Below are 14,384 nucleotides of genomic sequence, written 5' to 3' on the forward strand. Positions count from 1 at the left end.
CTGTTAATAGATACGGAAATATCCTCATGCTCGTACATTTTCTACACAAAAAGGAAAACCAGTGAGTGTAATTAACTCGGGGGAAATCAATTAACGAAGTAGCAGCTGGCTTTCTTTTGTTTATATTATATATATTACTTGCATTAGTGAGTTTGCATTTGATCAAACATGTTTGCATAGTCGTCTCTTTAACGCAAACATTTAGTAAACTTAAAATATACCCAAGACAGTTGCAAATACATTGTACCCTTTTTTTGTTTTTGAACTCATGGATCTTATGATATACCGACACAATCAATTAATCAAGTTTGTTTGCAGGCCAAAAAAATTAGCACACGAGTTTTTCTCCGACCTTTACTTAAGATGGCATATTACTAAACATTTCGACCGTATGTATTTAATTTGTTTTAACTTACTGTTGTTTCTACACAATCGTTGTTCATATGATAGAAAAGTGGACATGATGACGTTTGCGTATAATCAATGGTTGTAAGGGGTAACAATTCGTTCTTTGGCTCGTTTTTTTGTTTTGGTTGGGTTTGATGGTGGAGAAAACCTCGGGTGCTTCTGGCATTATTTCATCACGGGTCGCACCTGGGTAGAACCACCGACCTTCCACAAGCCAGCTTAATGGCTTCCTCATATGAAGCATTCAACGCTACGAGTGAGGCTTGTACCCACATCGGTGAGTGGCTAGTGATTCGGAGTTAGCGGCCTTAACCGGTCGACCAGCGAGGCCCTTCCTTGGCTTGTGTTTGTGCGTAATTTCCAGAACTTCCAGTTCAAATCCTTGTTTACACAATGTCATTATGCTTTACACCAATCATAGAAACAACATGTGTATTTTTCATATTTTATTGATATAAAATATTTAACATATTCTTTGGTAAAAAACTTTTAAAAGTTCTTGCTTGAAATTTGGCATAAGTATACTATATTGTGGCATATCAACACGTTAAAATGACTTGTAGTAGTGTTACCAAGCATTATCTCAAGACATATTTCAGTCCTGTGCATATACAGGCTGGATAGCAGACAGTTTTATCATCCGTCTTCAACCGCCGTAGACTCGCAATGACAATTAAGGTCCGCGCGATAACATAAAATTATCGAAATTAAACATTATCTCTAACAAAATTAATAACAAATGTTATTATCATTAGCATGTGACTACTTCACAAAAGCAGATATTCATAACATCAACAATATTAAGGTACGTAAGAAAACGACCAATCAAATTTCTTATCTAAAGGTATTCTTGATTCATAATTATTACGCCATATAGCAGCAAGACGAATTTGTGCCGACTAATACTTGTAGATATCAGATGTATTACAACAGATCACAACAATAAAAATAATAACGCCAAAATGAACCAATAAATACTGATAAAATATCATTTCGTAGACTGGTGATGTTTCTTTTCCTTGAAATTATATGACAGGTTTTGCTTTATGGTGAAACATTTCTTACACAAACTTGATGCCTGTCTACATGATTTCACATGTCTACTTCAGAAATTAAAGTAAGCGTTGTTGTTGATTATGTTCTTTAAGTATGACATTGTTCATTTGAGATTATGAGACAAAACACTGTCTTTACATAATATTTGTTATCGTAAAGTGGATTTCATGTTACATATTTGCTAATATATGTAATGATAAAAAAATGATGAATTTATTTGAACGAGGCGCGGACTTTCCTCTGACTTTCATTAGCTGGAACAGGTACAGGCGGTCGGTAATTGTCCTGCATGCAGTTTCCGTCAGAATCCTTCAAACTCCTCAATGTTTTCATCTACAACAAAAAATACGGAACCCATTAATTATGGTTTAAATGTCAAAACAAAGTTCGATGGCTATTACACTCAAGAAGGCGGCCATGAAGGCTCTGTGTCGCTTATTTGAGTGAAATATTTACATAATTTCCTAGTAGAAGACCACTGTACCATATTTTATGCCAAATATCTGAGCCAAGAGAATAACGGTTTTAAGTAAGATGAGGTTTAATGTTTTCCACTATAAGTTTAAGTAAAATAGGCGAACACCAGGACGTGACCAATTCTGACACCAGGGGCATGGTTAGAATGAACTTGGTTTCAGACAAAAATATTCTTTTAGAGTTTATTTCTATAAATGTCTATTTAAAACAAATAAATCTCTGAGCAGGCCGTTTTCGATCCAGGGTATGATTTGAACTGACTTGGTAGAGAACTTCTACTCAGTGCTACATGCCAAATATCTAGGCTGAGGGTAGGAAGAACTTTAATGCTTTTTTTATATATAAGTCCATTGAAAGCAAGTTAATCCCGGTACGGAGCAAATTAGCAGGGGGATTATTTGAACAAATACGACAGATAACCACTATATACCACTAGATAATGCTACAAACAAAATATCTAAGATTTTTTCAAAGTTGTTCCCTGTAGATGCCGTGGCAACCAGAATTCTGCACGGAATGAAATTCTTTGAAAACCATCCAAAAAAAAAAAAAAAAAATCCCAGGCCAAGTTTCATCAACTTCAACTTCCAATAGCTGTTTAAGTAAAAATTTTGACGCAGGAATACGGACGTCGGACAAAGTTCAGGTGAGCTAAAAAGACAGTCGCCAATCTATGGTATTGTTAAAGTTTCTGTTTTATTTAGCGCCATCTAATGTAACTGAAACTCACTTTGTACGTACTCTACATAAAATTACAACAGTTAATTACCTGGTCTGCCGAATATTGAACAGGATCTTCGAACACAATCCACTGGACACTTTCATACAGGGGTGGAGTAGTCAAAGACCCTTCGTACGTCCAATATTTTGACGTATTTCCTAAAATGTAATATCGTGAAACGTACATGTTTAGATACGATAGAGAAGAATGTATGAGTCTTTCTGTATATAGTTTGACATTATACATCCTTAATCATTTTAATTTTTCAAAATATATTGATGTCGAACATTTTGCAAAACATTTTAATTCTTATTTTTGACTATATTTTTATCTCAAAAACCTTTTTAGTATCAACAATGGTGAAAATTTTAAAAAAGATGATTTTTAAGGCACAGTTTCACAATGGGAATATTCTATGAGTGAAAACATTGTTGTCAAACAATAAATATCTCAATCCATCAGTGTAATCAGGGAAATATTAGCATGGAATTATATAGACGAGGCATTATGTATAATTCGTTACTCAGGGCAACACATTGTGTATCAGTTAGAAACTTTTGTTACTGCGATAAGCTATTATTTTATACAGTTATACGGCTAATCATATCAAAGCTTTTAATTTCTATGCGTTTGTATCAAATGATTACATTTTTTATTTTGGAAAAGTAAAGAACGTTATATGTCATTTACTATAAAGCAAAAATGTTCAGTGATTGATATAATCGGTATCAAGCTAAATTCAAATAAAAGTGGTGCGCCAGATATGTATTTAAACGAATTTTTCTCTCATGGAAAACAAGTACTGACACACTTTGCGTTGTCACTTTTTAGCAAGATGTTTGAACTTAGATACTTTTCAGAGTTCTAGTCTAAATGTTGTATCACTACAGAAGAAAAAAGCATCAATGATGAAAATAACTAACTTATCAAGCACGTTAAGGAAAAAAATACACGAACTTCAAATAACCTATTATCAGAATGTTGTTACGTTCTTAGTATGCTGAGAGTCGGTGCGTTTTTAGCCCAAATATGGGTACAACAAAGAACATTCTGGTTTTACTTGGAATTATTACTCATATGATTAAAAGCGGCAAGCACATTGAGCATTTATTGATTTAAGTAAAACTTGGAATCAAAGGTAAAATGTTAGAAGCACTTAGATCCATTTATTCATCAATCGTAAGTGAATTACTGTTACAAATCAATTAATTTCTCTTTTGCATGGCGTGAATGCTTATCTCCTTTTATTTTTCTTATGTTTTGAATGACATAGAAGGTTTTTATAAACAATGGTATAGTCATGTCCATGTTCGAAATATTTTAGTGTTATATGCTGACGATATAGCGATATTTGCAAACAGTAGTGTTGACCTTTAGACTAGAAAACCAAGTGATCATGGCGACACCGTACATGTAAACAAATATAGGTAATAATATTGATGAGGCGAACCATAACAGAAGGTTGGAAAGCAGAACTGATTAACTTATTATCAAGCAAGTGACATATCAAATAGAAACAAATTAAGTACATGAGTGGTAAGGAGAAAAAAGTGGTAAAATAGACAATCATGTAAAAAGCGGTAATACCCACTCACACACATCACATGTTAAATTTGAAAAGTATTTGACTAATGTCCCTAAAAGTGTAACGAGCGATGGTCAACAAAATGTATCAAATAATGAACAGACTCAATACAGTGCGGACTCAGCTGCAGAATAAGTCTCAACAAGTAATGCAACTTTCCCCTCCGTCCCACAGCAAACAGAAGTATGCAAAATATGCTGAGAGACACAGCACATAACTCTGGTTAGTTTGACCATATCATGGACATTGTTCCAGGACATATGTAAGACATGAATAATATAAACAGGAATGGTTGCTACACCCTTATCTAAACAATAAATGCATTGTTGTTAGTATGCATAATGACTGATTGCACAAGATGAATGACCCTCTTGGTTATATACTACAAGGAATAGAACAAAAACTGGAGATGAGACAGAATGGAATTGATATTCATTTATACGGAACCAAGTGACCAAATGTCAACGACTAGAAAAGTTACTAAAACACATAACGCAAGGATAATCAGATGCAAGGCATGGCTGATGATCTACATTTCCACGCTGCATTCAACCATGTGTTCCACGGTTAATTAAACGCCAGATTCTCGACACGATTCGTGATTATAACTGTCATAAAATTTAAACCTGGATTTTAATTTATTTTACAACCGTTACTTTTGCGGCCAAGAAAAAAGTGTTGTTAATTCAAGTTTTCTATCATTCATATACAATGTATTATAGTAGCGTATTTTATATTTATTTTTCACAGAATTATTGTAACCTTCATTTTCTGTGCGTATTGTTATGTGTTATTTGTATATCCTTGCGTGTATCAGTGCTAGACACTGGGCACGTTAAAGAACCAGGCTGTCTATTCGCAACGAGCTAGGCTAAGTTAGCCGGACAAGCCTGTATCTGATTTCTGATCTCTCTGTCGTGGGGCTTTGTCTCACTCTGTCCCTCTGGTCAGATCGCTCTGTGTCTGTACTAGTAGAGGATGAATTATGCGCCCTGTGTGGCTGCATTTGAACTATGTAAAGCGCCTTTGAACGTGAAATTTATCATGAAAAGGGCGCTATATAAATCTGGTATAATAATAATAATAATAATAATAATAATAATATAAGTATTGTCTCATTTATTTTTACACTCCTGAATTTGAAATGAACTTGTAAACCTGATCTTCAGAAATGGTGGTCGTTTACCTGCAAATATTTGTATTAGGAAGTGGAAGTAATAAACAAGTTTGTATATTAACAGATATAGTGTTCATTAAGCTAGGCCGCTGACTTCAGGGCGCCAGACCGCCAACTTCAACAACATGTGTTCACTACAGGTGGCTCTGTCTGTGAGGCAAAAACACGCCTACCGGCAAAGCCTTAAAGACTGTTTTCAAGATGAACAAATACTTACGTAAGTTTAAACAAACATCTTTTAGACATTCATTTTGTAGATTAGAACTATTTGACGCCATTGCACCGAATTTTAACAATGGAAACTTGTGAGGTTTAGGGCTGTAACCACGGTTCTAAAGTAGAAGTTGTTCTTTACAGTCTTGTAAGCGATTATTAGAAATAAAAACTCAAAATGATTTATGAAGAGCTTGCCATAATACTAGTATCTTTTCAGTGACAAAACCATTAATTGGATATGTCAACTTCATTATGATCTACTAGGCAGTACAGAGGTAGGATCAAAGGATGTGTCACCTTCAAAAAGTCCTACAAAGCAGAAGACGGGATCAAAGACTGTAAGAAGACTTTCAGGCTGTTTTTACTTTAGTTACTGGCCAGTAGACGATTGGCATCAAATGATGTAGTAGACGAACTGGATCAAAGCCTTTAAGAAAACGTACCAGGCAGTAGACAGACGGGATCAAATAGGATTATCAAACTAGTACATTGGTATGTAATTTTGTATTCGGCTAGAGTCGATTTTGCCAGGCTGGGATTCCACAAGGTGCTTGCGCAATGTGTAATCAGGCCTGGCAAAATCCACGAGAGCATAATGCACAGTTGTAGATCCAGGTACTGTTTTAATGACGCTTTCATCATATACCTATACCTATTTCTAGTGTTATATCAGCCAAAATTGCTGTAATTTAAGATTATAAATGATACTGATACTCGTTTAAAATGTGACCCTTTTCACGCATGGAACGTCGGAACATCATCATCATGTCATTTCTTGCGTCAAATTTGACGTCACGACTAAAGCTAGTAGTCCCACCACTGATTATTATTTCCGTATTCGATAGGAGATGAATACTGGATTTTGCATTCGTTACTAAAATATATGCTGTATTAAATAGAAAATACGTAGGTATATCATAAAATGATTTATCAATTTCACGAAGACTTACCAGGCAGTAGACTTTTGGGATCAAATGATGTATCGATTTGACCTTCAGTATCACTTGACGTCACTTTTCCAATGTTGTCTGTAATTGATTTAAATGACTGATTCTCTGTCCCTACCTGAATAACGCATTAAACACATTAAACATTTGAGCGAGGCCTTCAAAGAGAGTAAAGTTTGTCACCTATAAGACAAAGTATACCGAGTGAAACAGCAATGTGAGGAAAACTTAAGTTTATTGCTTGTCCCACAATGGTCATTGGTCACTGACTTTTGTACGCCCGTTTAAATTTAGTAGGCGGCGATGAGACCATTTGCAGAGCGCAAAATAAGGTCTGTAGGTCAAAGGTTAAGGTCACAAATTGAGCTCAAATGTCAAATCCGACGTCATATTTCGTGTCCGGAGTATATAAACCACTCATGGTTGGCAAACATAAACGTTTTGGTAGATCATAAGCCACCTAAAGGTCTTTAGCGGGAAAACTGTCTTTGTCGCTTGAATAACGAATATGTCACTTAGCACTATACTGTTAGGAGTTCTATTGTCCGGTGGTATATAAAAAAAAAGGAAATCAGTGCTCATAAAAAGTCCTGCGCTCTCTTAACTATAACTTACTGCATTTACACCTTTAAACAGGACTATGACGGTCCCTTGTATAACTGCTTTACAACTTCTGAAATTAAAGCGATGACGGAAAAGATACAACAGAAATAACTTACTTCAATCATTATACCAAGAACAGCCAATCCGTCACTTTTGTCGGCAGATTCACCAAAGCTTTTGTATTTTGAAGCATTCCAGTGAACCAGATGTAGCTTTATAAATAAATAAGACGATACCACCTTTACAAAGCTGATAAAATATTACCTTGCTGTAGATGTTGCAACTGAGAGTTGCCAGTTTGAAAAGGATAGAAGAGATCGTATAAATAATGTGTATCTTACGAACTGGTATGATTATGTAAAAATGACTCTTTTTATCAATCATGTTTCTGAACAGATACATTATGACTATTAAATGAATTTACCTCAGCTGCATATTTTTTACCATCGATGGTATGTTCGGAGCCCTTTGTATCATCAGATCCCCAGTGAAGATGGAACTGTTCTAGTCGGTAGTCGCCTTTTAACGGCCCGCCCGTCAACTCTGACAATAAAGTGGTATTGTTTGTATATAAAGCTGAAATACCTACATTTTCAAAGATGGATTTTTTAAAACTATCGTTTCTCCTTTGATAACTTCAGATGAGATAACATATAAAACAGAATTTCAAAGATGGAATTTTATTAAAACTATTGTTTTTCCTTTTCCTAATTCATGATGAAATGATCTCTAAAATAGAATTTTGATTGTCAGAAGTATTTATTTCCATACGTTTATTTTAGTTTCGTATGGCATTGATATATTACAATTAAACTTTAATAAGTGATACTAAAACAGCTTTTAAGACCGACTTGGTAGATCAGAACAAATATTACGATGTTTTGAAGATTTAAACCGCGCCTTTAATTGAAAATAATGCTAATGTATAGTCAAAATATAAGACACAACTCACGAGTTTTGCTTCTACAGTGGCAAGATATGTTACAAAGGTTACCGCGCTAAATATAGCAACAAATAGAAAAGAAACTTTACAGTTCACTTGTCAAAAGTCAGTTGAAGCTTAATATATAATTCTATGCTGTACATTCATATTTTCACTTGATACCAACTAACTCAAACAAGGAAAACGATAAGTCTAGAAATATGTATAACTAAAGAAATGTTTTGAGACTTTATATCGCATGCAGTTGCATATAAAAACATTGTCTTGTCGGTTGTAATATTTCATTCTTTACTCTGCAGTCCAGCGCTTCAATAGTAATTAATAAATAAATAGCATTTTCAATCGTAAAATCACTGTACCTGATGTTGATTTGATTTGACACATAATACTGTGTCCATTGTTCTTCAAGCATAGCTTGCTTTCTGTGTTATACTTGGTGTTTAATGCACCTAGATCCGAGTCATACAGAGCCTGTGACGTCACGATGTCAATCGGTGATTGCCTTTGCCCCATGCCGGGATTGTTATCTATGTAGTATTTCGCCCATGTTGACGGACCTAGAAAGCAAAATTAAACATTTAATAAGAAAATGTATAACTCTGGTCAGGTTTCCCATCTCACAGTTCAGTAAAACTGAAACTGTATGGGTTTTTTGATGTTGCAACATTTTGGTCTGTGCAGCATTTTGCAGGCAATTTATAGCACAGAATCTATATACATTCCCTTATAATTGATAAACACATAACAAAACAAACATATTTTTTTTTCCTTTAAAAATGTGAAATGTCATAATTCTAGACTGGGCAGACGCGCTGATCTTCTGTTAAACACTGTGGAATACGTTTAATGTTTTCGAGCTATATGACAACTGTGTATGATGTTAAGGATATTGGCGAAAATGCTTTTGATAACGAAAATAACTAGTTCTAGTTTAGTTTAATATACTAATTTACTTTAGCTCGATTATGATGAAACCTTCAGACTTACTTGAACCGCTCTCGGGTTACCTTCTTGGAAAAACCAGTACTGGTGTCATATGAGTACTCATGGTCGTGACCCCAATGGGGCACGAACCCACGACCCCTGGGTTGAGCAGCCGACACCTTAACCACTATGCCACCGCTCCCCTTAGTTTTGTTTCCTGTACGTTCACACATCAATATTTAGCGGAACATATTTGCTTTTTTACTTTTCTTGCAGGGGTTTGCTGGCATCATAACTTATACCATTTTACTCGATGCAGAAAAAAAATACAGATTTATGATGTGAAAATTAAAGTGCCGCAGGCATTAAAATTTCACACAATAACGTGCTGCTAATTCGTTATCATTCAGACCATATAGTTATGATGATATAGATACAATATAAGATATGGCTTTGGCAGGTGACAATTAATTATAACAACAGAAAAAGAACTGCTTCAGTGATTTACATGTTATATGCGTCACATAATGTAACATCTGATTTACATGTTCGAGTTAGATGCGCAGATTTTTCAACAGGAGCAGAAGAAACATTTAAAAAAACTTTTTGCAGACGATGCATTTATTCGGGTACACAAAATGCGAACACATTATAGAGTATGCATTTTGTACAGAAATATTAAGCGTATTCATCCCCGAAGATATTAAATAACTTTGAAGAAGCTACGTTTTTTATTCAATGTGATAAAATTGCCTGATTAATTTTTATCAATCTGTCTGTGTAATTACTATGAAAAATCGAATCAGTGTTATTTGCTGGTCGTATTTTAAACGTAGCTTCTTCCAAGTTATTAATAATATACAAATAAAAATAGGCGTTTAATCAAATTATTCAGTTTCAGTTTCAGTATTTGTGCATCTGTGTCTCACGATTGGCTTACAGAATAAATTTGAAAACTCTGAAAAAGCAACTTGTGAAAGGACACATTGACACGTTGTGGAAAAGCACGTTGCTGTATGCTTTAGAGATTTAATACGAAAAGAAAAACAAAAAAAAAAAAAAAAAAAAACACAACACTATTTAATAACGCTACAAGCCGTAAAATAAAGGCTGCAAATAAATTAATAAATTCCACAAACAGACAATATGAACTTGGTTGGAAAATGCGGGAAAAAGACATGTTTAAAGTTCCTTAAACATCCTAATTTTCTTAGCACTGTAGCGTGAAAATGAACCCAGCAGTCAAGGAGTTTTGTTATCTTATTCTATTCAAAAACATCTCGGGATCATTTTCAGAAAATTTCTAAAAATCAATGGAGAGAACGAGCAGTAAAATGTTTAATAAAAAGTATCATTTTTTCATTACGCTTTTTTTTGTGTGTGTAACATGCATTCAGGCATACAAGTGTGACAATAAAAATCGGAAAGAAATCGGAGAATTGCTAACAAAATTGAAGTACGCTTAAAATGAAATTTTTGTTGTTGTTTGTATTTTTCCCTAAATCTCGCGTAAAAAGGATGGTAGGGGAAAATTGAAGACAATACAGTGAAAACAAAGTCGGAGACCCCCGCATTTTATCTCTCATTTTTCAGTAAAATAAATTTGTATTACGAGTTTAGTTTTTTTTTTAATTCTATGGAATAGTTTTTACACATTACTTAGTCATTCCGTTCGAAAATAATAATTTCGTAGAAAGATTTTGGCATGGTCTTTGCATGAAGTAAGAATTCCTTCGGCGAATAGTCGGAGTACATATTTGAAACTTATATTATCGTATAGGTTTCAACGGTCCTGTTATAATAAATGAAATAAATTTCTTTTTGATTGAAATGGGCGCCCGAAACTAAATTAATCTCTGTAAAAACAGCAACGTCAAAACTAATTAGGCTAAAACGTGATTTTTCGACGCCATTTGCGTAAAAAGTGTGCATTTGACCTTTTCAATAATTGTACATCGGGTGAAGATCAGCTTTTGCTATTAATTAAACAAGTTATTAAGGACGCAACTTGTGTTTGAAATTCCCGCTCATTACACCTGTCAATAATTTACAGACGCAGCGGTTGGTCAGCTATCGTAAGACATTGAAGTAAAGCGTTCAGCTATACAGACTATTTCATTGTTTAGTCTCAACGTAGTTCGATCCAAAAATGAAGAAAACTGTCTCAAACTTAACACGCTGTACATAACCTATCTATCTATCTCTTAGCCCCCAGTTTTTGTCTTATCGTTTAATCACGTTAATTCACGGATTAACGGTAATCAGTTTGCGCATGCGCATATACTTCGTGAAATGGTCTATTGAGAATTGCTTAAAATACATTACATAGAGTCTTTACCTGTCAGCTACCTTAACATGTAGTAATTACAACCACTACCTTAAAACATTGTAATTATATTTGACAACAATGAATTTTTGTGTTACCAATTTAACTTTTTTTGTTGGATATACACATTTTACATTTTAATATAAATGTTGTGTAAACAAATGTATCACCATTGAGAACAATAAATAAACAACTTTGGCTAAAAGATCAAAACTTAATAACGTTTCTTAATGTCGTTAATTTTCTTCAAAGGAATGTATGCATTATTCTATATAATCTTCATTCATTACTAAACTTTCTATCAGGGCCTCACTACAACTTACAAAATAGCTGTCAGTGTAAGTCATGAGAAAAGCATGCATATTGTATATTGAATACAAAGGGATTTAAACAAATGTAGGTCATATTTTGTCTGCCTGATAAGTTGTTTGAAAAAGGACCTATCTGATTTTCCTTTCACTTTTGATCAATGTTTAATGTTGGCTTCAGTTTATTGGTCAATTCAGAGTTGTCCCCCTTTGATTTATTTGGGCAGGTACCATCTCTACATAAAACGCGTAAAAATCAATTAGATTAATATATTGTCCTTTTCTATAAAATGCGCGGTAAAGTCACGTTGTTTTTTCTTTTTCACTTTGACGCCATTTCCTTTGGAATTATCCGTTTTGAGTCCGTTATACGTTAACGCTTTGCCACAGAACATGCAAATATAAAAAGGTGGTTTAACACCCCCGAAAAGTGACAAGAACAGCAGTTTTATGTTAGAATGAATGGCAACCCACTACTAGATTCATTAAAATGGCAACATTACTATAATTTTAAAAATACTTTTTTTTCGCTTAATTTGAAATTTGAAAACTTGTGTGAGGTCCATTTTTTTTTAAATCAATCCAGCCAAAACTCAAGCACACAACCCTATCTTTCTTAGTGACCGAACGTCGTATTATATGAAATTTTATAAAAATCGGGGTTTACTGAACGTGCAGAACTGTCTTAATTAATCTAATAATTAAAACACCAGCTATGTAAATATTTCTTCAATATAATCGTATTCAACACTAATCTTCTTTAATGTAAAATATACAACTCGGAAGCACGATTCTCCCCTACCTGGTACATAGATTTCTTTCAAAACTTTTGTTTCAAAAAATAGTACAAATTTAAGATAACTTGAATAAGAAGAAAAATGTAGTAAAAGATATTTGTGTCAGTTTTTTATACATCCTGTGTATAACATGCTTCTTTTCAATGTGAAACAGTACTTTCTACTCTAAAATTGTTATTTTGATGATGTTGATGCTAATACATATTTCATATATAAGTTATGTGAATCGTTCAGAAATTATTCCATTACCATTTTTTTCTAACAACGGTTATTAACATTGGCAGTGCAAAAGCATTACTATACTATATTGTCTGTTCTTGCAGTATTCCAAGAACTGGCCAACATTCAGATTCATCCAAAACAGAAAAAAAGGGAACCAAAAGGTCGCCCAACAAGATGAAAATGTTGCAGGCTCGTGAGCCTGTTCATGGACAGTAGCGGAAATGCATACTACCGTCCATGCCCTATAGCCCCGGGTTGAGCAGAACTCAACATTTGCACGTACATGTTACAGGTCAAAACATCCCAAGATGTGATACATGGAACCTTCGATGTGACACTTGAGTGCAATTGCATGAAAAGCGGTCTGTAGACTGGTAAATTAATGATATTAGTATGGGTAGTTATTACTTTATGAAACTTTTGAGCCATTTAGAAATATTACAGTAAACAGATGTCAAATAATCCTTTTGATTGATATACAGAGCGAGTCATATTGTTCAACAGTCAGAAAAATGTCGAAAAATATGAAGAAAAAAAAAAGAATGAAAAGAACTCATCCAAATTAAATAACCAAGGTATGAAATAAGTGCTCTTGTGGCCATGTGTTTCATTAATGAAATATGTCATTGAGCGTTTCAATATTAAATATAATGTACAAATAATATCAGTAGTTAAGACCAAAAAAATAATTTTACTATATAATACACTTATAGCTAGAAATACTTTACTTACCGTTTGATGACATGTATCCCCAGTGCTCCATCCTTATTCTTCTTTAAATCTGTAAGTATCAAACAAAATTTGAATGATTAAAAAAAAAAGAATAATTCTCAAATCAACCAAGCTCCAGCGCAACCTCCTTTCTATATCAGGAACAGCTGATTAGATTTATATGAGACGTGCCGTGATCATATAAAATGCAGCTTCGTGTATATTTGAGCCGTGACATGAGAAAACCAACATAGTGGGTTTGCGACCAGCATGTATCCAGACCAGCCTGAGCATCCGCGCAGTCTGGTCAGGATCCATGCTGTTCGCTTTTAAAGCCTATTAGAATTGGAGAAACTGTTAGCGAACAGCATGGATCCTGACCAGACTGCGCGGATGCTCAGGCTGGTCTGGATCCATGTTGGTCGCAAACCCACTATGTTGGTTTTCTCATGGCACGGCTCAAATATACATGAAGCTGCATTTTATGTGATCATAGTGTACGGAAATGATCATAATGCCTTGTAAGAACGATACTCTAGATTTTATCCATATTAAGTAGGCCCCTATTTTTGTCAATCTCCGTTATTCCATCGTTTAATTCTAGCCAGAAAACTGGAGATTCTTAAGTCTGCATTAAACTCTGGTACATATAAAAGAGAGAATTAAGTTCTTTATTTTTGAATCCTTTTTTTTCTACGGCTTGGTGAATAGCATCAAAATTCTACTTGTATTAGATATTTCAGTTTAAAATACTTGTATAAAGTAGAAGAGGACGGGGTTTTTTTTTACGGTGTGTGCAAAAAGATAACCTCACGTACTTAAAAAATATTCTACTCAGTATAAAGACGGTCTAACAGTTTTCAGTGTTGATTTCTCCGCTTGGTAGGAAATTGTCTATACACCCAAGAGATGATAACCGGAGATATGACAAAGATAAGACCGACGGGGGTGAGCTTAATAATT

The 14,384-nt window shown here is 34.2% G+C and overlaps 1 protein-coding gene across 1 annotated transcript; it reads right to left on the minus strand.

The window, feature by feature from the left end:
- Positions 1-1,525: 1,525 nt before the first annotated feature.
- On the minus strand, positions 1,526-13,548 carry LOC128551383 (carbonic anhydrase 2-like). Its single transcript, XM_053532230.1, has 7 exons — positions 13,443-13,548; positions 8,493-8,690; positions 7,615-7,733; positions 7,307-7,402; positions 6,591-6,705; positions 2,711-2,820; positions 1,526-1,797 (listed from the first exon to the last, which is right to left on the minus strand). Exons 1-7 carry the CDS (start codon positions 13,471-13,473, stop codon positions 1,678-1,680), a joined length of 789 nt encoding a protein of 262 aa, XP_053388205.1. The 5' UTR covers positions 13,474-13,548; the 3' UTR covers positions 1,526-1,677.
- Positions 13,549-14,384: the final 836 nt, after the last annotated feature.

This window comes from Mercenaria mercenaria, unplaced genomic scaffold (assembly GCF_021730395.1).
Source record: "Mercenaria mercenaria strain notata unplaced genomic scaffold, MADL_Memer_1 contig_104, whole genome shotgun sequence".
Classification (NCBI taxonomy): Eukaryota; Metazoa; Mollusca; class Bivalvia; order Venerida; family Veneridae; genus Mercenaria; species Mercenaria mercenaria.

Bases quoted from the DNA above. Each gene is read 5' to 3' on its own strand.
- LOC128551383 (XM_053532230.1), bottom strand. From the start codon at position 13,473: ATGGAGCACTGGGGATACATGTCATCAAACG. The intron at 7,403-7,614 runs GTAAATTCATTT...TTATTTATAAAG, and splicing joins GTAAAAAATATGCAGCTGAG to CTACATCTGGTTCACTGGAA. The intron at 2,821-6,590 runs GTAAGTCTTCGT...ATTACATTTTAG, and splicing joins TCCCAAAAGTCTACTGCCTG to GAAATACGTCAAAATATTGG.